The 23,753-nt window shown below is 42.8% G+C and overlaps 1 protein-coding gene across 20 annotated transcripts in view; it reads right to left on the reverse strand.

The window, feature by feature from the left end:
- CELF4 (CUGBP Elav-like family member 4) overlaps positions 1-23,753 on the reverse strand; it is a gene marked incomplete at both ends in the record, with an annotated part of 677,504 nt that overhangs the window by 81,553 nt on the left and 572,198 nt on the right. For 7 of the 20 annotated variants that reach the window (XM_079548776.1, XM_079548766.1, XM_079548777.1 and 4 more), the window contains one exon: positions 916-1,041. In XM_079548776.1, coding sequence (XP_079404902.1) covers positions 916-1,041 — 126 coding nt within the window. Of the gene's footprint in view, positions 1-915; positions 1,066-23,753 lie in introns of all 20 variants that reach the window. The other 13 variants (XM_079548774.1, XM_079548765.1, XM_079548772.1 and 10 more) reach the window with 2 other exon arrangements.

Genomic DNA, 23,753 nt, shown 5'->3' on the forward strand with positions numbered 1-23,753 from the left:
TGGATTTCTTGCCTTTCCATTGCAAAAATATGCTGGTTGATTTTGTCACATGTCAAAATATCTAGTGAGATATGAACTGCATCAGCAAGAGTGGTCTCTTCCCTGGTGCTGCATGTTCCAGCACGGTTTATGATGTATTATAAGCAGATCAATATTTAATGGACACATTATACTGTCAAGAGAAGAGGGCTTCCTATTCAAATTGAAGTAACTTTGTCTAGAAAATGTCAGAGGAAAAAAATGACCCTCAGATTCAACAGAAAAGTCTCATCCTTCCACCTGGACTCTAGAAAAGATTCCTTGTACTGCCCAGGAACAGGAGATTCTAAAAGGTGGCAAAAAAAGGTATGCTTTGCAATTAAGCATTGATGTATTTCAAACAGTAACTGCCTTTTGACTGTGTTGTTTACATCACATCCTGTACCCTTGCAATTTTGATTGCTGGTTGATGTATATCTCTGCAAAGACCAACTAAAGAAGAGGAAGACCTCGGAATGGTGCACGAGGAATAAGCAAAGACAATGGTGGAAAAAAGAATGAGCCTGTTCAATGGGGAAAGAAACTCCCAGCCTTCCTGGGGCTGATGGGAAGAGCCTGTCTTAAGCATTTCTAAATATACTGTTTTCAGAGGGAAGGCTCTGCCCTCTGAGAAAACAGAAATGGGCAACAGTGCACACATGGAAAGACAGCTTGTTGTGGAGGGGGATATCCTTACATGCAATTGGCTCTTTATTCTCACACATAAGCAGACAGAAAATAGAAAAAAATGGCCTCCCTTGGCAAATATGACCCTTTCTAATATACGTTGTCCTTGCAGCCATCTAGTAACTTTGTTGTGCCAGAGTATTATATATACACTAAGACCTAGTCTATCTTGAAGCTAAGAACACAGTGTGCCACGAGCCATCATCTTACCTTTGCTGTTTCCATCGGGTCCCCGAAGGATTGTGCACTCCTCAATGTTGCCAAATGCCTCAAATAGCCTGCGCACATCATCTTCTGACTGCTGCTTATTAAGCATGCCCACAAAGAGTTTTCTGTCTTCTGGAACAAAATAAAGAGATGCTTACCATATTTCAGAAGGGATTTGAAAGCCAAGATAGCTCAGTATCAAATGCAAAAGAAACAGTGAATTCATTGAGGTGACATATTTCAGAAGCTGTAAGTCATTTCAGGTGCTTGGCTCGAAACACCTTAATAACATCTGACTCTCAGTGAGTACTTGAAAATAATTTGACAATTTCAATGAAAAAAAAAAAATCTCCCAAACCCAGAAACATCTAAAATGTTTTAACTGCTTCTTGAAACCTAGGCACCAAAGCCTTCCAAATTAGCTTTTTCTGATCAATTTTTTGCAGTAAGTGAAATGACAACATTGCTCAGACATTGCCATCCAAGAGAAACGTGGATAAAGATAGCATACAGAAATAAAGTCCAATTGAAAAATAGCATAAGTTAGTAGCCTTCACAATACTAAATACATTGCAGGAAAAAAAAAAAAGTTTAACATAAGCTGTTTTAAATAAGGATATATCAAAAGCCACGGTCTGTAAATCGAGATTTGTCATCCATATCCACTCAAAGGCATATACCTTCAAGTTTGGATTATTTTTTAAGTTCACTTAAAATAAGCCCAAAGTTTTTGAAACATATATTTTTTCTTGAAACATGAAGTTAACTTATATGAATGCTAATATCTGAGGTAGCTTAAGAAAGGTGCTATTTCATGTCAAAGCAGGATGTGGTCTACTGGCAGATATTGTATCTTGAATGAAGACTATTTATACTTGGACTTATATCAAGAATGGAGAGCTGCAGTCCACAACATAACACATTGAGAAAGTGCCTGTGGAAACAAACCAGACCACTGAGTACTGAGTTGGTAGAAAGATCTCAGAGATCACTGGGTGATGCATCTGAGTCAGGTTTGTATTCAGAGATCACTACCATTACACCACGTAAGGAACAACAAAAAAAGAAATGTAGGTATTTTATGCCATGTATGTAAACAGGCCCTTTGCAACTGATTCATGAGCATCTCATTTATCATTCATTAAATGGTATGTAAATGAGTGATTCAAGGTTGTTGTTTTTTTTTTTTTCCCAGAACACTTTACAGAGCAGATGTAACCAATTTGAATAAATTTATGTAAATAAATAAATAAATAAATAAATGCATTGGTTTATTTGTTTATTTATTTTTAAATGCATATATTAACCTAAGGCTGAACAAAACATTGGTTTGCAACAACTCTTTGCTGGCTGAGTAATTGAGTGATTTATGTCACTTTTGTTCACCAAGAAATCATTGGTGTAGGCAATCTGTTCTGCTTCAACCAGTGTTTGATCAAAATTCCCCTCTCCAAGATGCACCTGCAAATTGGCAAATTACTCTACAGCCTTGGGCGAGGATAATTTTTCATGCACTTGATATCTACTGAGGATATTAGGAGTTTTCAGTCCTGCAGTGGAGTTATCCATGTGAACCAAAAGTGTGCTACCCCAGAAAATGAGGAGATACGTTGCTTTCAGTAAGGCTACAGAAGTAATAGGAAAAATAGGTTAAGGAAGATATGTGTGTGTTACTGATGGAAGATAAAAAATAGGGCTACCCTTTCAACAGACACGTTAAAAACAAGAAATACTACTTATGTTGGATTTGATTAGCTACAGGGAGCTCAGTGTCTGCTGGCAGCATGAAGTTGAGGCCTTAATGATGCTTATCAGTGCTGTGTAGTCTATACTCACCTCAAAAGAATATGCTTTGGACAACCAAAAGGTTCATTTTCTGGATGGATACATCCAGGAGGGAAAATGGTATTGGTGATTAGGCTCAATGAATGGATTGTGAACCACAGGAATTGCATCCGGGGAACTTGTAAAATCACAAGTTTTTTTTCCCCAAAAACATACTTGTCAGATATTTTTTTCCTCAGAATTTTTGGAAACGATTTGAGTAATTTCAATCCAGTAATGTCAAAGAATGAACTAAAAAGTTCAAAGGTCCCTATAAGTCACGGTCCTTGTGGGCCTGAACGACCACTTTGGCTTCCCTGGGCCTGTGATGGACCAACGACATTTCTCAGTCAAGTAACCAAGTGGTGGAGAGACAGGCATGAATTTTGCTTTAGATACATCTCCCCTACTTGACCTAACTACTGTTTTCATTTAATACCTTGCAGGTCCCAGTAGAAACTACTTTGCTACATGATTAAACTGATGTGCAAAAGAGAGGTTATAACACCTTAGAAAGGCAATAACTAAAGCTGAATATGTGCTCTGGGGCTGCCTGTAGACTGGGTAAGGACAATGCCCAGGAAAAAGCCTGGCTCCAAAGATTGTCCAGATGACTGGGGAAAGCCCACCTGCAAAGTGAAAACAGCTGTCCTGGAAATGGGAGACACTTGAGGGAGGGAGGAAAGTTTCGGGAGAAAACTGGGAACTATACGGCAAAAGGCTTTGCCTAAGAAGTCTGTGTCTAGTAAATACTTCCATCTCAGAGGAAGTGTCTGCTATACTGTACTTTACACAGTTTCCCCTGTTTTGAAATAAGCTGCATCAGCAAAAGCTCTCCTATAGCTGTGTAACTGTATTTTCACCAGGCTTTTTTGCTAATATAAATGTATCATTAAAAAAAATCACATCCTTCCTCTGTCAGCAGAACTCTCTACTGTGCAACTGGCCTGAAACTGCCTTGTCTGGCCTAGTTTATGCAAAGCTTAAACCAGGTGTATTAGGAAACATTTAATTTTATGTTTTATTTTGTTTTATTTTAACCCTATTCTCCATATCTCTGCTGGACACTGAGAGGAGTGATGCCTGCCCCCACAGCCAGCTGGCAGAAGATGTGGTGCTTTTGGGAGCTGCACACAAGTGGCCATCAGACCACCACAAGGCTTTGCTGAGGGTGAAGACTACCTTCCCCAGGCACTGTTGGTCCAGCTGCTCCAGAGGAGGTGACCTAAAGGGATCCCTCAAGGCCAGCCAGCGCTCAGCGCTATCTGAGCATCACCCTCAACGCAGTCTCCAAATCATCACCCTCCCTCCCTCCTGAAAAACTGTACCTTGGTTTGTCAGGGGAATCATCTGTCACATCTGCCATGTCAGAAATCTACACAATCACACACTCGGCTCATAAAAAATGAGTCAGTTTAACTTCTTTTTTTTTCTTTTCTCTTTTCTTTTTTTTTTTCTTTTTTTGTGTGTGTGGTGATGCTCTTTTAACAAAGTGCTGCATTTACCTTTCAGATCCCAGCTCAGCAGTGCGTTTTAACAATGTCCCTTGCACATCTCAAGTGGGAAGAGAGGGAGAAAGGGGCAGCAGCTGGGACCATTCAGCACATTCCTGATCTTGGCTAATGAATTTATCCCCTAATGGGCTTGTGTGAACCTCTCACACCCCGAGTGCCCCCATGTGCTGCTCTGCCAAGGCCCAGACAAAAAGCCAACATGCTGTGCACTGTGGCAACTACTTCTGCTTTGTAAATGTGTCTGAGTAGGGTCACGAGGCTGCTGGTGTGAAATGAGGTGAGGATGGGCAGGAGTCAGCAGGACTTGTCTGAGCGCATGTGCACACTGCAGATGCTCCCCACCAAACTTTTCCAGTGTCCTTGCTCAGACTGTGCTCAGACCATATTCAGACCAGTTTACGTACTACAGAAAACAGAGGTTTATGCTGTAGAGAAGCCTGAAGCAGTTACCTAATCAAGCTGCCTCCAAGCTCTGTAGGATGCAGGCCCACTCTTATAACACCAATGAATCCCAGACTTCTCCCTTTTTCAGCAAGGAACATACCAAACCTATGTAATATCAGGGCCCTAAATTTTTCAAGTTAGTGAAGAAATCTCACTGGCCTCATAGGAGGGGCAGATGAAAGCAGTCTGAGCAGTCACTCTGCCCTGCAGTGCAAATGTTCAGTGGGATGTCCATGTGAGCCTCGTCTCCCCACATTTTTATTTATTTCACTATTGTTAACCCCATTATTGGCCTTTCCCCATAACCTGAACCCATCATGTCTGGTTGACCCATGGAAATAAACACGGATGGTTACTCCTTTGTGCTATGGTTCTCTGAAAGGCCAAAATTTTTGCTGATTTGCCTCAAGACCCTAACAATGAGTGGCCTGAGACACTTCTATGATGTCAGAAATTAAGTTCATCTTAAGTTGACCCCCTTCTGTTATCTGTAAAGCACACTGACCAATGGAGCCAGCATTCCCTGTTCCTCACAGGAAGAGGGATAGAGAAAGGCTTCAGTAATCATGGAATTTCAGGTGTGACCCCTTGATAACACTTCCAGTGCTCCCACAAAATGAGGTTTCTCTCTTTCTTTTGAAGCTTGCTCGAGTTGGGAAAAACAGGCTGCAAGATACAGTGGTGAAGAAATGTAACTTGTCAGAGAAGTATAATGTGTCTATAAATCTCCCCAGCTGTATTTATACAAAGTCTCAACACCTTCCCCAGTGCAAATAGGGGTTAAATTATTCCCTGTTCTATTTGTATTTAAATGTTATGTTTTTATGATAAGCGTAAGGCAGAGGTGTCAGACAGGCCCGGGCGAAGGAGACGGCACGCGCGAAAGGTGAAATAATAGAGAATTGCAAACCAAGTGCCAAGAGGAGATGGGAAGGGGGGACACGGGAGTGAGAGGGAGAAGGGGGAGGACAGTCACTAATTAAAGAGACAGAAGGGACAATGAGATGCAGGATGTTTGACCCTCTGCAGAGCAAAAGGACAAGAACAAGAATCACAGCAATTGTGAAGGGACTGTGGGAAAATTAGGGTCATTCACAGAGAGACATGACACAGGTTTGTGTTTATCCAGATAGCTCTTGCTAATGTATGTGTGTGCGTGGGGGTGCATTTAGATAAAAGCGTATAAATACACTTGTGTTCTCCTATTCCTCATGCAAAACAAAGAGGTTGAATCCTTGTATCAGAAAAGCATCAGCCAGCTTTACCATCAAGAACATTACATCCCAGGCCTTGGAAATAAAGAGACAGATCTACCACCTTCATGGCCCAGACTAATCAGGAGGGCGAACCAGAAGATCACTACGGTCCCTTCTAACCATCAAACCTCTTATTCTAAAACATATGAGCATCTCTATTTTATCATGAGTTCATTGCCGGGCATCACAGACAGATTGCGTGTGTGTATCTCCATGCAAGAGCAAAACCTGCATTTGCCTACTTCTGTAGGGGAGTGTGTGTCTGCAAGGAGCACAGGATTCATCAGAGCGGTTCTTTGATATTAGTCAGTGCTTTTGGCTTTCTAGCATCAGGATCAGGTTGCTGTATGGCTTCATTTCAGAAAGCAGATGCTAATCAATTCTTTTATTTATATAACTAATAATTATTTGTCTGTAATGCCATTTCCCTCCTCACCAAATGTTGCTTGTGCACACAGTGAGGGACCAGTTTTGGAGCCTCAGTCCAAGCACTGGGAAGGCCCTTTTAGGCTTATCTCCTTGGCACTATGAATGAACAAGTGAACTACCCAGAGACATTTACCCTGCAGGTGTGGGTAATAAGAAAACGCTGGTGAGTAGGACTGAGTGTCATATCTTCCAGAGAGGAAGCAAAAGGCAAAGCAATCTTCCTTGACTGCTTTCATGATCAGTTCTTTGTCAGAGAGGAGAGAGTCAATGGCACTGAATGTCCATCAAGGAGATGTGGACAGACGATCATGCAGTAGAGGCAAAAACATACCAACGCCAATTAGGAGGTACAGACAGGAGCCATTTCAGACAATTATGGAACTTCAGGCTAAGGAAGGAGCTACAGATCAGAGAGGTGAGCTGCATGCCCCTGAATCTATGGAAGTTTGGATTGAGGTCCAGCTCTGAACTTAACACTGCAGGCTCAAACCAGCGCTCAGTCAGAATGTCTTGTTGCTCCCCTCAACCCACGCTAATCAGGTGGATCAATAGGCTAAAAGCAGGGCATTTCCTGGGGCCTGGGCTGCACACTCCTACTGCCATTTTCGCAGCAGTCCTACAGCTCTGTGATGATGATTACAGCCCTTTCCACAGGGGAAGCAATTACGAATTCTGTTGTAGCTAATTGTAAATTAGCTAATTATCTTCTCCGTGGTACCTTGCTGGAAAATACATGAACCTTGTAAAATGGAGGTGTTTCAAAAATTAGGACAGGGATAAAAAACAACAACCAAAAACCCAACCTACTCTGGAAATAACAAAACCCTACTGCTACCTAACTCTGAACAATAGCAACCAGATCCTCATTCCTCTTGCGTGGGCTTCTATTTCCCCCCTTTTTCACTCCCCTCCCCGTATCCAACAACACCCACAAGGAGCTAATTCTGCTGCCGGCTTTAAAATGTTTGCTGAGTTCACCTGTTCCTCGCAGCTGGGTGTTTTGGGGCATCCCTAATCACATCTTAGCAGGAGTGATTTCTTTGTGCTGATCTTTTCCCCTCCTCCCTCCCTGGTTTGGTTTTACTTAACAGATTCTTTATATCCCATTCGTTAGCAGATATGATTGCACAGCTGCTGGTCTCTGACTGCTGGAGACAGAGGCTTTGAGACACCCGGGCTAGAGAGAATAACAGCTAATGTGAACAGCTGTGTGATGGGGACAAGCGCAAATGAATATAAGCCCAGGTGTGGGAACATAATTCTCCTGCACAAAGAAGGAAGCTTCATCCCTCAGGTGCATTACTCTCTACTGTTGCATCTGAAGTTTGAAGACTTTCTATTGTTTAATTGCATGGCTCTATTCTGGGCCTTGACTTGGATGTGGATCCTGCACATAGAGTGAAAGAACAGCTGTATGAGAGATGGCAGGTCTGACTCAAGTGCTGCCTCTTTCCATGGCCAATCACAGATGCCTAGGAAAAAGGATAAGAACAGGATAAACAATTTTGATAATCCCTCAAAATATTCTCCCAGACTCCAGCATTCTGCAGTTTAGATACTTCTGGAGCCTCAAGCTGTGTTTTTGTATACAACAGCTCTCAAACTGTCTTTCTTAGATATAATTGTTCACTGGGATTTGAACCCAAGACAACTATGAGCATCCATGGCATTCTGCAGCAAGATGTTCTGCAGCTTAATCATGCATTGTGTTATGAACTGCTTCCTTTTGTTTACTTTGAACATGCCACAGAGTGGTTTCCAGTCACAGCCCCTTGTTCTTGTTTTGAGTGCAAATCACTCCAGTCTCAGTTATGGAAGAGTAGGCTCACGAGAATCTGTAAGAACTTGGCCAAAGTTCCCATCTGTACATTTCAGACTGGAATCTGGGATTCGTTTCAAACTCTGCTATGGATATTATGGAAGGCAAAATCACTTTTCCTATTGTATGGTTTGTTATTCCTTGTACTAGCAAGATGGATAACTGTGTAGTTACTGTTAAGAAACATTTATAATACAACTCTTGCAAGGACAGCAGCATCAGTGGGAATTCAGCACATATAACTACCCAATGAAAGGGCAGCCTCAGTTTCCCCATCTGTAAAAAGAATAGACTACTGTTTACATTGGGCACTAAAGTTCTTCAGTGTTTGACATGAGCCAGAAAGTTCTAGTTTTTCTAGCCAAAAAATTGCTTGACATGAGCAAGCAGTTCTAGCAATAACAGTGAATGGCATCGGACAAACTGGAGGTCAGATTTATGGCTGAACCCTCTGATTGTGTCTATCAGAGTAAAGAGGTTTAATATTTCCCCAATTGCACGTTCATGCAAGAGAAAGGGGTAAATAGGCTTGGTTCTGAAAGGAAATTCCTGCTTTTGAAAATGACAATGAACACGGATCTTGAATTGGTCTTCTGGGAAGAAATTTTTAAGCCCCGCAATGGCAAGATCCCTGAACACACTGTCACAGTGATGATCTGGGTGCATCTGTCCAAGAGAACACAGATGATGACTGCTGTTGGCCCCATAAGTAACTGGAAAGAAACTAAATACACACCAACAAGTGAGCCCAAATTCTAAGGTTATGTTTTCAAATTAAACGTGTTGGGACCGATTCTCTATTTTGAAGGCTCTCAATTGGATTCCCCAAGCAGGAAGACCTACTTGACACTGTTGAAAGAGATTCTTGGTCTCCACTAGCTGCTAATCCACATCCAGAAATTGTTTAGCAGAGAGGGATATAAATAGTGACTAAAATGCCGATCTGGGACAAAAAAAAATAAATTGAAGGAGATGGAGAAGAAAGTTCATATTGGAAGGCTGATAATTGTCTGGACTTCGTTGGCCTATACTCCTGTGCAGTACTCACTGTCTACTTGTAGAGAAGTTTCATCCAAGAGTACACCTACAGTCTTGTCTAGACAGCTCATATGAAAGCTCAGTCAGGCTTCCTCCATGTAGATACAAAATAAGTTATGGACAAAACCTGGGCAACAGGCCAAGCAAACCCTGCTATGAAGACATACTCTAAACAACTCTAACAGCAGAATCTCCTTGTTCAACTGAGAATATTATAACCCCAAGACAGATATCAGCAGTTCAGACTTGCTGAACAGCACCACCATAACTGTCCATTGCTAAGAGATGCTATTCCCTGTGCAGATCTCAAATGACAGGTTTTATGGTGTTAGATATTGAGCTGGGAAAACAACTCACAATGACCCACTTTATTAGTAGCCCTTGCTTAGGAAATCTTATGGTGAGTGCAAGTCTAAGACCTGGTGTTGTGCAAAGCACAAAGACTCTGCTTGATTTGTGTCTGGCAGATCATAATTCTTCCAAGTTTATTCATCATCTGAAACACTCAGCTGGAATATTTCAGAGAATGATTCATGAGGCAGTGTTTTTCGGGAAAAGACTCAAGACTAAAAACCTGATCTTTCTAAATTCAATGTATAGCCAAGAACCCAGTTTCTCTTCTCCATCCCCAAACCAGAAGAATAACTGAATTCAAATCAGCCTTTCAATCATGAGGAAAAAAAAATTGGATCTATTTCCCTTGATATTGACATCTTGTGCTTACAGCTGACATTTCCCAGGAACATCTCTGGCCATGAGCTGGTGCACTGGAATATTCATGGGAGAAAAGCACCTAAGGAGACCTGGCATGGAAGTGTGGAGGCATGCAGCTGTGCTGTAACTAAGCTTTGCAGGATTTTCCATGATTGTCTGGGCTCCCAGCTCCTGAAAATCTATGGATTTCTACTGCACCATAAAACTTGAAGGATTTCTTGGAGAAGAATGAGGTAAAGGAGAAGCCTGTTGTACTATCAAGTGACACCTCAAACAAACACTGAATTACATCATGCTTTTACACTCATCTTTCAGGAACAGCTTAGATTTGAATACAACTCCTGCCGCCTTTGGTTCTGAAGAATTTAACACATCTTAATTCCTATGTGTAACATTCCCTTTTCACTCTGTGGCAACACTGGGCTGAGATTGAGCCTGAAGGGCCATTTGATTTTCACACTCATTCAGACCTAAGCTTAGAAGCTTCATGACAAACTCTGTAGGGTCAGTGGTGTCAAAGCTGGTATGTCAAGAAAATAAGTTTCAGTTCCTAAACTCATCCCACTGGTGACCTGTCAGGCCTTTAAAACCCCTTCCAGAAGTCCAGAGGGCCATGACATTATCCATGGTAGCACTCAAGCCTTGAGCATTGAGAGTTGTTGGAACAGCAAAGACATGGGCAGGAAGGCGGGGGGGGGGGTTGGGTGGGAAGGACATATTTTCTCTTGCAGGAGCTGTGACGACATTTCAGATCAAATTAAACTTCAGTTTTTAAAAGACTTCAGTGGAGGTAATTGAAACACTTCCTCACAATTGCCTGAACCTAAGTGTTATCTCTCTTTTCCTCTGTATATCATCCCTTTTCCCCCAAGCCTGAGACAGCCCTGCACGGCCACAGCCTCCTTAATATTAAAAACGGTGATTAAATGGGATTCGCCAAAAGACAAAGGGCTGAAAACCTGCCAATTGTTAATCCCTCTTTCACTGTGCTTAAAAATTCCATTTCCTTCATTTGAAGAAAGGTGGGGGGGGGAAGAAAAGAGAATTATATGCCTATGTCTAATTTAAATTCTGGCGTCGCGGGTCCTGTTCCCTTCTCCCTCTCTTGACGTCTGAATATATTCCTTTATTACCATTATTACAGCTTTCTGATTGCATTAAAATTCATCCACACGCTTCTCTCCACATTCCACTTTTCTTTTGCCAGTTTTTTTGCAAATTCCCTTTTTCTCTCCCCCCTTCCCTCTCCACTTTCAAATTATACAGAATGTCATTAAAGATCTCCACAGAATGCCTCAACTTCTTTCTCTCTTGCTTTTATAAACTTGCTTGCTTCCTTCCTCTCTTATCCCTTCATCTACAAACAAAGAAAATGAAGAAGGAGAGGCAAAAGAATACAATAATAATAAAGTAATCCAAGCAGCATGTCTCATAGGTCTCAGTAACACTTCTCCTACATCATACAGCTCCGGGCCTAATGCTCAATTCAGTTATGAAGCCATATTTCACAAGGAAGTTTTGTATATTATTTGTTTGACGCTTGTATCTGGAATCCACAGCTAAAATCAGAGTGGAGCGCGCCAGGCTGTGTCCGTAAACATGAAATGAGACAGTCCTGCCTGTGACTATAAGTAAAAAAATACGAAGGTTAGAAATAGAAATATAATTTCGCCCTGCTTTACTGAGCAAGAGATGAAGCCCTGTCAGATTTGCTTGTGGACGTGAGCAGAAGGGGTGTGAGGTGCATACAGGCTGCAAGAACGGAACTTAAATGAGATTTACCCATTGAATCCTTCAGACATCCCACCATCTGTAAGGAAGCCTTAACAGTGACGTTTTATCTCCAGAAGACAGACTACTTAAAGTGTATCTTTTCTTAAGCCTGTCCTGCTTTAGCTAGGTGGAAGCTTCAGACAAGGGATTTTGTAGGTAAAAATGAAGGTAAGAATTGGTCTCCTTCCCTATAATGAATACCATCTTCCTTACAGAGATTTACACTTCAGCATGAGGGCATGACAATGACAGTGTGATCAGGTTGGGGTGATTCATCCCCCTTAATTTGTCCCTGTGAATTTTCTAGCCCAACTGGGATGAAGAAGCTGCTGTTGTTGAGCTTTCATTCATCCTCTTCAGTTCTTCCTAGGGTGCCAAAGTGGGTTTTGTTTCTTTTTTTATTTTTACTTTTTACTGTTACCCTCAATTACACTGATATAATGAAATGACTGAAACTGGATGAAAAATGGGATTTTCTTTCCATGGGAAATACTTAGGACTCAAAAACTGTGCTTCCACTTAGAATCAGAGAGGCCAAAGTTCTTGTGAAATGGAAATATTTCATTTGTGAAATCTTAAAGGGTTTTGTCTCAGAGGAATAAAAGTCTTTGTCTTAATAACCTCAAAACATAAAATATATAAAGTAGCTGTGGTTTTCAGCTAGACAAAAGAAAGTACGTTTTCACACACTATATGAGTAAAGGAAAGTATTTCTGCCATGGGATGTTGTTGAAGGCAAAAGTCATAAATTGACTCCAAAAAGAATGAAGCAGATCGGTGGTGGCTGTGTCCACTCACTGCTACTAAACTTGAAGATCCAGATGCAAAATCTATCTTAGTCACTAAACTTACATCCGCATGAAGCTGGAAGATATTAAGAGAAGGGTCACTTTTTACAAAATCCCTATCTTACTCTTTCTAATGAGCACTGATGGAGCAGAAGATGCTACACTAGAAAGCCTTTGCTCTAACCCAAAATGGAAATTCTTATGCTCTCAGTGATTTAATACAATACATACTTGAAACAAAATTAATCAAAAAGATTATGTTAAAATGACAAGATTTTGCCTCCTGAAATGAGAACTTGATGCATTAATTTCAAAAAAAATGTACCCTGGCAAAAATCTCATTTAAACGGACCTGTTCCAGGAGAATGCTTTGCTTTTCACGAAACTACATTTGTCTGTATAACCATTCCTTTGAAATGCTTTGGCCAACTCAAGAAATGATCTAGGAAATGAATGGATCTGCTTCAGGATGGTGCCTAGCAGGATCAAGCCTGACTTATCCACATACTCATTTAGGCCATTACCCCAAGGTGTGCATGCAGTGCAGCATAATATTCCAAGTGATGCTGCACCAGTGCTTGAAATAAACATTGCGGATTCAAGGTTACAGCTTAAGCTTATTGAAGTTAATGAAAAAGAGTGGCATGGAACCTTGCAGGCTTTGGATTAGACCCTCAATTTGCTGAACTGCTGTTCAGTATGTTCCTCCCACTGCTGCTGGTATCAAACCTCCCAGGCAAAATCTTCCTGATGCAGAATGGAGTTTTTGCAGCTGTGTCAGGGGAGGTCTGGCGAGGACAGAAGGACAGCAGAGCCTGAGTGATGCCAGTAACACCTTTTGTGTGCTAGGGTCTGAGAATCTCTCTATATTTGCCTATACATATTTTCCTGATTCTGCCTCTTTTCTTAATCTCCTTTTACCACTCCATTGCAACAACAAAAAAAACTCTTCAAAATAGCCAGCACAGACAAAATTCTTCCTTCCTCTGAGCGGAGAGGAAGATTTTATTGCAAGACTTACCACACACCTTTTAAAACAGCAGCCCAGAGCATGGATGATTCTATTCTGTCTGGAAAGGACCCAGAAGAATCAACAAGTCTGACTTCTGGCTCCACAAAGGACAATCCAAACTCCAAACTCCTAAGTCTGACAGCATTGCCCAAACCTTGAACTCTGGCAGCTCAGGGTCATGCCCACTGCACTGGGCAGGATGTTCCATGCCCACTGCCCTCTGGTGCAGAGCCTTTCCCTAACCTCCAGCCCTCCCCTGGCACAGCTCCATGCCGTTCCCTTGGGCCCTGTCGCTGTTACACAGAGCAGAGCTTAGTGCTGCCCTCCGCTCCATGAGGAGCTGCATCTGCCATCAGGATCCCCTCAGTTCCTCCGCTCTGTGCCCAGCACACCCAAGGACCGTAGCTAAAATAAAACACAGTTTGCTATCCACAATTTCCTTTAGTGAAATCAGTAATCAGCACATGCCCAGTTGGAAGTAAAGCTCCCAGCAAGAAGTTACCCACTGATACAGGATGCCCCTCAGCCCAATCTGAAGCCTTCCAAACACTTCCCTCATAGGAGAAGTGTTCCCCTCAGCATACAGAGCCAAAGATCTCTTATCTGGGGAAAGTGAGATTCCCTTGATAACGTTCCCGTGCAAATGTTTTATTGAAGATTATTTCTTCCACTTCCCCCTCCAACTCCCTCAACTTTCAACCCTGACTGGATCTAAATGCCACTGTCATTTCCATCTGCTGACAGAGCTCTTCAACTGCTGCACCGAATGGCATTCGCTAAAACTAACTAATAGAGGGAAATGAAGTTAACCTTTAAAAAAGGTGAAAACGAGCCGGGTGCTATGCCAGCAGTAAAGAACAGTTCATAAAGAGCCTCCTGCTGCAGAGGCAGTTTATTTCAGGCATTGGCCTTCCTGGTAGCTCTGTTAGCAGCTGTGTTTCAGGGTGGGCTTATCCAAGGGAGAGCATGGGATGTCAGTGCTCACACAGCCGCTCCAGGTGAAAGCAGCAGGGGGCTGTGAGGATGATGATGATGGTGCTTTTGTGGGCCTGAGTGAAGGCTGGGCCTATGCAAGGTCTATACAGCTCTTGTCTGACAGGCCTGTAGGGACAGTCCTGTGATTCTGAGCTTTGGCTGCTGTCATCTGAACTCACAGCAAATTTACTTTGACCGCAGAGAACATGTACAATCAGTGGCTCACACCAGCTGAGCTTTTCTCCACTATTTTCTTCCCTCACATCCTGGAAGATGAGGGTCTTCTTACTGAGTTTCCTCTTTTCAGTACTCTTTAAAAAGTCTTTCACAGCTCACCTCAACAAGAACTACTAACTCTTACTGAATGGCTTTTCTTCTGCATTGTTAGGTGGTCCTTTACTCTCTGAAGAGGCATTATTGCAATTTTGGTTTCCTTCAGGTTTTATTCACTGTTCTCTAGGTGTTAGATGAAATCCTGGCCTTAAGCTACAACTTAATCCTGCCTGTGCCATTCCTATACTCAAACTTGCGACTCTGTACTCATGTGCAACTCATGAAGGAGAGCAATCAGAGATAGGAGATGGAGACAAAGAATTTCCATACAGTAACTGCGAGAGGATGAGCGTCTCTTAGTCTACACAGAATAGGCATCTTAAAGGAAGGAACTGAATACCATACAAGTTTGGGTACCAGAAGAAGGAGATGGTAGAATAAGATAAATATTTAAGTAATTTTCTGTTGCCAGGGCTCTGCTTCATCTAATTTTAATTAGACTAGAGAGCCCGAAGGATGTTTCTACTACCACCACCTTTATTAACAACAACTAGCAATAAAGGATTGAGTCCACATGAAGCTGGTACACTGATATCCTGTTTTCAGTCAGTGTTCTCCTCTGAGTTTATACAAGATGCGTCTCTGTACAGGAGGGGACTGAGAGGGGTACTTTGTTTTTCCCCCTGGCCAGTACTGACCATACTATTTTCTTTCTCTTGCCATGGGAAATTGTCCATGTTGAAAGTACTTGCATCAGAAAACTACACCTCTGGACCAAACGACCAGTAAGCATAAACCCCCAAAGATACCTGACGGAAGTTTTTAGTAGTTGTAAATCAACAGTATCTTACAGTGACGGAATTATTTTCCCAGCTATGGCCAGATAAACAATTATAAATGCCCATTATGTCACTACTGCCTAGCGTAGTACCTGCAGATATTCATTATCCAACTCAGGGCAAAATCTGAGTCACAAAAATGCCAGTTGCCAGCTACTGGAGCTTCACTGTCCATGTGGGAAAACTTAATCCCCAGTAAGCTTGTCTCCTCTCTGATTTCATCATCACTAATAATGCTTTTTGCCTAACAAGGATTTTTGGAGGTCTGGAGAAACAAAAGCTACACAGCTGATCTGAACCTGGCTCTAGTCCCTATTTACTGCAATGGTACTGTAGCTATGCTAAGGGGAGTTGTCTCTTCCCTTCATCAGTAGCAAGGACTCAGAGACGCAGGGAGAGACAGGGAGTGAATGTGCTATTTTATAGCAAGCCTTTTCTTGAGCTTGAGAGCTCACAGTGCTAATATTTCCCACTTTTTTCCTCATTTCAGCCCTTTTTGTGTTTCATGTTTGGCCTTCGGCAGGCTGAGAGACGTGCTGACAAGTTGTAACTTTCACTCAGCTCTGCAAGGGCTTTGTTCTCTGTGTGCATGGCACAGGCTTGCTTCCTCTTTCGAAATGTGACAGCAAGTGATAACACTAACACCAGGAGCCAGCACATGGTCTCAGCACGCTCTCTATGCTAAAGACCCTCTCCAGTGATCTGCAGCATCAGTCAGGAGGCAAAGATGGGGATCATGTGGGAAGAAGAACTAGGAACAGCAACACCATCTTGCTATCAAAATCCCCTTAACCCTGTTCTAGTCAGTAATTGCAGGGTTATCAACAAAAAAAGGTTTTTCAGTCATCTGTCTCTTCCACTGTGTACTGCAGATGCTTACGGAGCTGCTCCCAAAGACCCTCCCACCCCATGGATGAGTCACCATGCTTCTGCATACTGCTTATGGCTTACAGGTATCCCAGTAGGTTTCATTTTGGCTAAACTGTGCATCCTGGAGAGGAGTCAAGTCTTACTATGAAGACACCAGACACAGCAACTGGCAGCATCGTAGGCTGCTTTGATGCGTATCCTCTTGTGACAAGAGCCTGATTCTGACTTCTCACTTCAACGTGTTTGGCATAGCATTCAAATTAGAAAAGTTTTGGAGAAAAGTTCAGTATCTCTCTGGCTGATTAAAGCACTTTTTGGTATATAAGCCTTCCCCCCATCCCCCAAGAAAAGACACTTCCATAAAGACTGAAGTTGCTTGGAGCACAGCTCTTTAACCTGACCCTCTGAGGTATCTGTGTTCTCTTCAGAATCTTTTACAATTTCTGAAAGCTGCACACTGGGCTAGGATCAGTTTGTCAGTGCACTTCCCCACCAAAGCTACCTACTAAAAAGTCATCTTTGTCTTCCAGTTTCCTTATTTGTACAGCAAGAGGTCCTATTAGATGGTTTTACCCACCACCATGCTGGGAGCTAATGTTAACTTCCTCAGCCATGCTAACTACTTTTCTAGGTCATTGCCTAGGTACTTTTCTAGGTCACTGTCTTATGAGGTATAACCCCTAATTCCTTAGGTCTGGTTTTTAGCCTCATTCCTCCATGAGTCCGCTTCAAGTTAGCTCTGTGAGAAGACGCACATATCACCTTAGTCAGCCAAAGCTCGTTCAGTGTGACCTAAGTGAGTCAGATGATTCTGTATCAGAGTCCTGCCCGTACAGTTTTCCATTTTGTGTTATCCACAGATTTTATCAGCTGGGATATTTAATTCCTCTTCATTCATGACAATGCTGACTATCATCAGTGCTGGTAGATCCGTGCAGAACTGTGCTACAAACACCCTCACTCCATCACACTTTCTCTTTGACAACTGCATTTTGAGATTTGTCCATTACCCACTTCTTAATCCATTTAATGTCCGCTCTCTTGAATGCTGTACTCAGCAGGAACTACAAGAAAGTTCAAATTCTACAGATCCAACCTTTGCAGCTCATGATAGTTTCTACTGATAAGGAAAACTCTATCAGCCGGTTTTGCCAAGGAGAAGGTAAGATCTCAAGGACATACAGCCCTTCTCCTGCCTCCCCTGGCCTCTGGAATTGCTCTATTGCTCTTTCTCAGGTGCTCACACAGCAGGCCTTCAAATCTCTTGCAACAGTGGCATTTAAGGAATATTGTATCTTCCTAAATACTGGCAGTGTTCTCCAAGTATTGTCACCGAAGATGGACACAATCCTCAATTGTGTCTATTCCTGACTTCTGGTAGTTACTGCCTATTGCTAATTGCTGGTTTACTCACAGGTTGTGTCTGCTATGTGTAGACTTTATCTTTGTAAATGTCCACTACTGTTCTTCACCATGTTGAGTCTCTTGCCATTATTACATCTGTAGGATGCCGGGTTGATAAAGCAACTAGGTGTGAGATCTGAAGGAAACCAGTCACTTAAGGAAAATAAAGTCACAATTCTGAAAAGTGTTTCATGCAAGAAGGGGACACAGGACAGTCTTTTCCCTTCCCTCACCTCAACATCTTTTTCCTAGGAGCAGAAGTAATTGCATTGAATACATTTGGAGATTTCCCTGCACAGTGAAGCAATGTAAGGCAATAGGATTCTTGTCATTCAGCTTCCCTGAGCATATCTATGAGCTAGAAACAAAGCCCAAGCCCCAGTTGGGATGACATTTATTTAGCATATGTAATGTTAACTGAAAGAAAGTCAGAGAGCATGCACTGAACCCTGCTTTGACTGCTCCACTGATTAACTATGGGTTTGCTCATTTATTTTTGGCCTATTCCAGCTGTCTTGTCCCAAACAGAGGAAAGTATGGCTCTGAATGATGCAGACCAGGGTGGTCGATCAGATGGTAAGCCCTTTTTTCTTTCAGGTAGTAGAATACATAGAAACTAGGATCCAGAGAATATAAGCATGAAGGATTTGATGCAGACTTTCTGAATTTGAACAAAGCCAATGAAAGGGTGCACATCAACAACCCACTCAAGAGTAAGATACAAGAGTGTGTTCCCTGCACCCTAGAGTTGCGCTCTAGAGAATAACCTACCAGTTACTCAGTCCAAATCTCTCTGTTCTCATCTACCCATCTGCAATTCAGGGGAATTTTAGCACTGGCTGATTGACATCTAATGCTAAAAAAACACACTGTCCCAGTTATAACAGCATAGTATGTAATAACACTGCTCTTACATATTCACTTAACTATTGCCGAAATCATAGCAAGTGGGTATGTTAGCCTCAATTCAGGCTTGGGGAAACTGACATATGGTGAATTTAAAGAGAAGCATGGTCTGGAATGGACTCCAGAATTGTGACTGTTGCCTTGCAGTGAAACCCAGCAGAATGCATGGTCTTCTCCTTTTGGTTTGAATTTTTCTATGGTGCTTTCAGAGCACTACTCTATAATCCTGACACCAGAGAGTTCTGTACAGGCTGCTTAAATTGTATTAAAGCACAAGATTTGGAGTTCAGTTCACTCAGAAAATATGTGTGCTTGTCTGTATGTTTGCATATGGATGTGTGCAGCATGTGGGTGTGATTCCCTAAATACTAGGCAAAATGCCTATCACAGAGAATAGACCTTAAAAGGGGTTTCTGAGCTGTAAGTGAGAAACCAAAGCTGGAAAGAAAAAAGGCAGCCTTCCCACCACCACCAGCAACTCAAATTAAAAACGCAGTTTTGTGTATAAGAAACAGAAAGCTTTAGAAATACAAGGATAAATGACATTTGTTGTGAAATGCCTCCCCAGCTCCTGTCCCCAAGTGATAAGAAAACAAGCTGGAAGTTGGGGGTACTCAGGTTGGATTTCAGCAGCTGAAACATTTTCAGATTGAGCTTCATTTGGTGCTAGTTTGTGTTCCCCTGTTACTGGCAGTGGACAAAGGTTCCTCTGCCACCACTCTCAAGCCCCTTGTATCACCTCTTGGTGCAAATGTAGACAGGCACTCACAGGCAGGCAGCTCTTTCTCACTTTGTTTTCCAGTGAACTCTATAATCAAAATGCCTCCCCACCCTCTACTTTCAGCAATGCCCCAGTGAGTGATGGCATGCCCATTCTTCAGGCTAGAACAGCTTTCCAGCAAGCAAAACTGCAGTAGGGCTTTGGGAGGAGGAGAAACTGCTCACCCCCACGAGAGGGGGGCATACGGGACCTGGCCAGGACTTTCCATGGCTCTGGTTCATTTCATGGTGGATCAGAGAGCCAGACGGGCAGCGCTGCCAACACTGGGGGATCTGAAGTGGCTGACAGCTGTCAATCAGTGTTAGTGCAAGTGAGAGAGACCCATATGAAAGGTGCACCAGAAAGAGTGGTGGGTGCCTAGCACGTGCTGAGGAAAACAAACTGAAGTATTTAAAATGGTAGAGTGGGAGTACTTTTTCCCATGTCTTTGGTGGAGTTGAGGTCACTGCCTCATCTCCATTCCCATCACCCCATGAATTCTCAGAAATCTCTGCACAGAGCCAGATCCAGTCCAGTGCTGAGTACTGCCTCAGAGGCGTTGAGGTGCTGGCAGGATTGGGCTGCTGCTGCTTCCTCACTGCTATTTGGGTGAGCGGCAAGGTAGGGAAGAGGGGATGATTGAAAGGAGAGGGGAGAGAAGAAGAAAGGGGGAAGAAAAGATAATAAGAAAGCCCCCACTGCCCTCTGCCATTGTGCTGTTCACTAGAAGGCTCCCTACAGAATTACGCTGTCGTGTTGCAGGAAAGCATGTAATAACTGAAAATACAGTGTCAAAAGGAATTTTTCAGGCTTTGACAGCTCATAAATTACAGTTCGTTGACTTCTTCCTAGGTCTAGATTTAAATTAATAGGTAGGCAGATATGTATTTCTTTTGCTCCTTTCTCCTGAGCAGTAGCAGTTGTGGAAGTGACGCAGTTTCTCACATCTCTGTCTCCCCCTTCCCTCCCTTCTTTCCTTACAAGTAATCTCGCCCTGATGCAGATCAGCTCAGCTCACTCTCAAACCCAGCGTTTGGCAGAGTGATCCTTCTGACACTGCCTCTCCCTAGCACACATTCTCTGAACCCCCAGTGGAGAAAGCAAAGTCAAAGAAATTCACTGTTTCCTATAGCAAAAGATGTATTTACAATATCAGGCCCTTTTAGGGGACATCTGGCAGAAAATAGTCATAGGCAAGTAAAGGTCAGAGGTGCTTGGATGAACTGGTGATGGCTGCTGCATCTGAAGTGAAAGTAAGTGAAAAGGTCTGCTAAACAAAATGAGATAAGATAGCCTTCAATGAACAAATATGCATTGCCCTTTCCATGAAATTGTAGATGTTCATATTCAGGTTGTAGTGAGAATAAAGGTAACTATGCGAGTGGATAGCTGGGTAAGCAGACAGATGCATATAATGACAAACAGGAGATCATAGCTCTGGAAGGTAGTCACGTTCTTAGGAGGATTACACTTTTGCCTGCTTGAAATCCCTTGCAGATACTTCCATTTGGATGCCGCATTAGCCTGCATGGTAAGTCTGGCAGGCTTAGATGATCAGTGCAAGGAGAAAGGGAAGTTTATACCTCACTTTCAGTACCCTAATGAACAGGAATGGTGGCTCCATACTGTCAGCACAGCTCTGGAATTTGGTGCAGGTAGCTGGAATGCTGGAGATCTGTCATTCTTTTCTATCAAATAGTGATTAATTTACGAGTTTGGGACAGGACAACCTCAGGTCTGTCCATGTTGCTGCTCTGCAGTGATGAGCTCAGTCTGCACCAGTGACAGCTGTGAAATTCCTACAAGGCTGCGGATTGGCAACATGTTGGTAGTAAAATGCGTCAAGTGCTTTTGGGCCCTGCGCTTTGAAAAGGTCTCTTGTAAACAGAGGAATGAAACAGGGGATATTAATAGTATTAATTCTTCCTGCTGCAAGTTGTTATCTGCAGCCACCTAAAAAGCTAAGGTGGTACTGGGCTGTGTGCTCAGCAGCTCCTTTGAAAGAGCAGCCCAGGATACATTTGTGTTTGGGAGGGTGGTGATGACTCAGAGCTGGCAGCTGAACATTTCCCTCATTTTCCATAGTAACACAGCAAAAGGGAGTGAAAACTGCAGAACCAGAAGGAACATGGCTCCTGGCTGCCCTTACGGAGGTGTGTGAAGGGACAAGTGCAATAATCACACATTTGAACAGCTCAGAAGATCTTTTGCACTCTAGCTATGGTCGAATTAGTGCTGGCGATGAAGGGCCATCATGTCGTGCTGAAGAAATGGTTTCTAGTGAAGCACTGCAGGCTGTGGACTTAGTCACCATCAGCTCAGCACTTCCATGAGATGTCCTGGGTTGTGAGGCTGGGTGAGCTGAGACCTGTCTGAGCACTGAAGGGCTCTGGTGGACATACAGGAGCTGAGTAGGGGAAAAGCAGGATAGACAGGTGTTTCTTCTGCAGGGAGACCTCACGCGTGGTGACATGGGGATGTTTGTCACAGATCAACTTGGACATGAAATGGCCAGCTGCTGGGGCGAGTGTGTGGTATGATGAGAACTCCGGGTGCTTCCTGTGTTGGATCTGGTGCAATGACTGCAGCAGTGCGAGAGGAACAGAACCCAATTTCAGCCCATCCAGGAGGAAAATAATCTATTTAGTGTTTAGGGCTTCTCATTCTTCAGTTATGTGAGCCTCGTGTTTAACTATTCTAAAGAGGGGTGCAGTTTAGGTATGCTAGTAGCTTGAATGGGGAAAATATTGAGAGAACTGGGGCAATTTGCTAGACTGGAGAGAATGATGAGAGTATAGCTGAAGCTGTGTATGCCAGCTCTGGCAAAGGGTGAAACACTCCTGGCTGTATTCTTGGAGGAGTGCAGCACATGGCTGCAGGCTCTACTAGTTTTACTGCAGGCTGTTAGAAAGCTGCATTCCCCAAATAGGACTCTGCTGTCTTGGAATGAAGAGTTAGGGGCTGTAGGTGCTTACATCCATTTGCTGTAACTCATTTCATGAAAACCTGTTCTGGGAAAAACATTTATTTGCAATGGATTGTTTAAAGGAATATCGAATACCTCAGCAATGGTGATCCTGACATTTTTGGTGGAGATACATCATTTGCATTTTAGATGACAGTTTGTGCAGAGCTGGATCAGCCTTCCTTCAAGCCTCACAAATACCTGTATCAGCACACTTTCAATTGGAGTTGCTGGAAAAACAGTGTAATGGAGCTCCAAATAAGTCAACCAAGCAGTCTGATGAACCCAATGAAGGCCCTTCTCCACAGCTTCTGGTCCACCATTCATCTGCAGATCACAGCAGTGGAAAACTGTGTTTGGCTAAGAGATACCCTTTCATAAAAAACTGCCCTGGTTTCCAGTCTGTGTCCTTTTGTCTTAATTTCAGCTCACAACTATTTCCCACAAGCCCTTGCTCCTGGCCCCTCACTGGGACTATCTAATCTGCTCTGCCCCTACAGCCCTCTGCGCCTTGCTCTGATGAATACTTACTGCAGCCCCTTGCTTTATGATTTGCAAAACAGCATTTTGCAGAGGACATGAAGGCAGAAGTGACAGAAAAATAAGGCAACCTTTCAATCCATTTATCAAAGTCCTTGAAGTTCCCATTTCAAGGAAACAATCAGAAACAGGGAGCATAAAAATTGAATATGAAATCCACGGCATTTTAAATAAATGGAAAGGTTAACAACAAAGCTGACTCCCCTTAATGATAATAAGAGAAAATCAGTCCCAAGACCTGTAGATCCCGGCTGGATCTTATTTATTAGGAAGAGCCAACTGAATGAACTGATAGAAGAAAAACACAAATATAATGTTTATTCATTTCCTGTTTCTGGTTTCTTAATTGAATGTTTTGCTTTGCAAAATGCAAAAAAAATGGTTCTAATATTATACTGTAGTCAAGCGAGACCCATTTAATCACACTCAATGGGTCAGAGTCTACATTAGGCCATGCGCTGTTGAGCTGCACCTGTATTCCCCTGGCAGAGGCATCATTTGCTGGCAAAGCTCATCCTGACATTGCTGAAGACTGAGCAGCGCATACAAACCACTGCACCCTCTCTTGGAAATGGCAGCAATTAATGGAACAACTAAGCAGGAACCTCACAACTGGACTTGGGAGCTAAGTCACAGCTGCTAATTTACTGCTGCCCATTAGACTATCTCCTGGCTAAGGAGAAGTTGTTTCCATGATA

The sequence above is a fragment of the Tetrao urogallus genome, assembly GCF_951394365.1.
Source record: "Tetrao urogallus genome assembly, chromosome: Z".
Classification (NCBI taxonomy): domain Eukaryota; kingdom Metazoa; phylum Chordata; class Aves; order Galliformes; family Phasianidae; genus Tetrao; species Tetrao urogallus.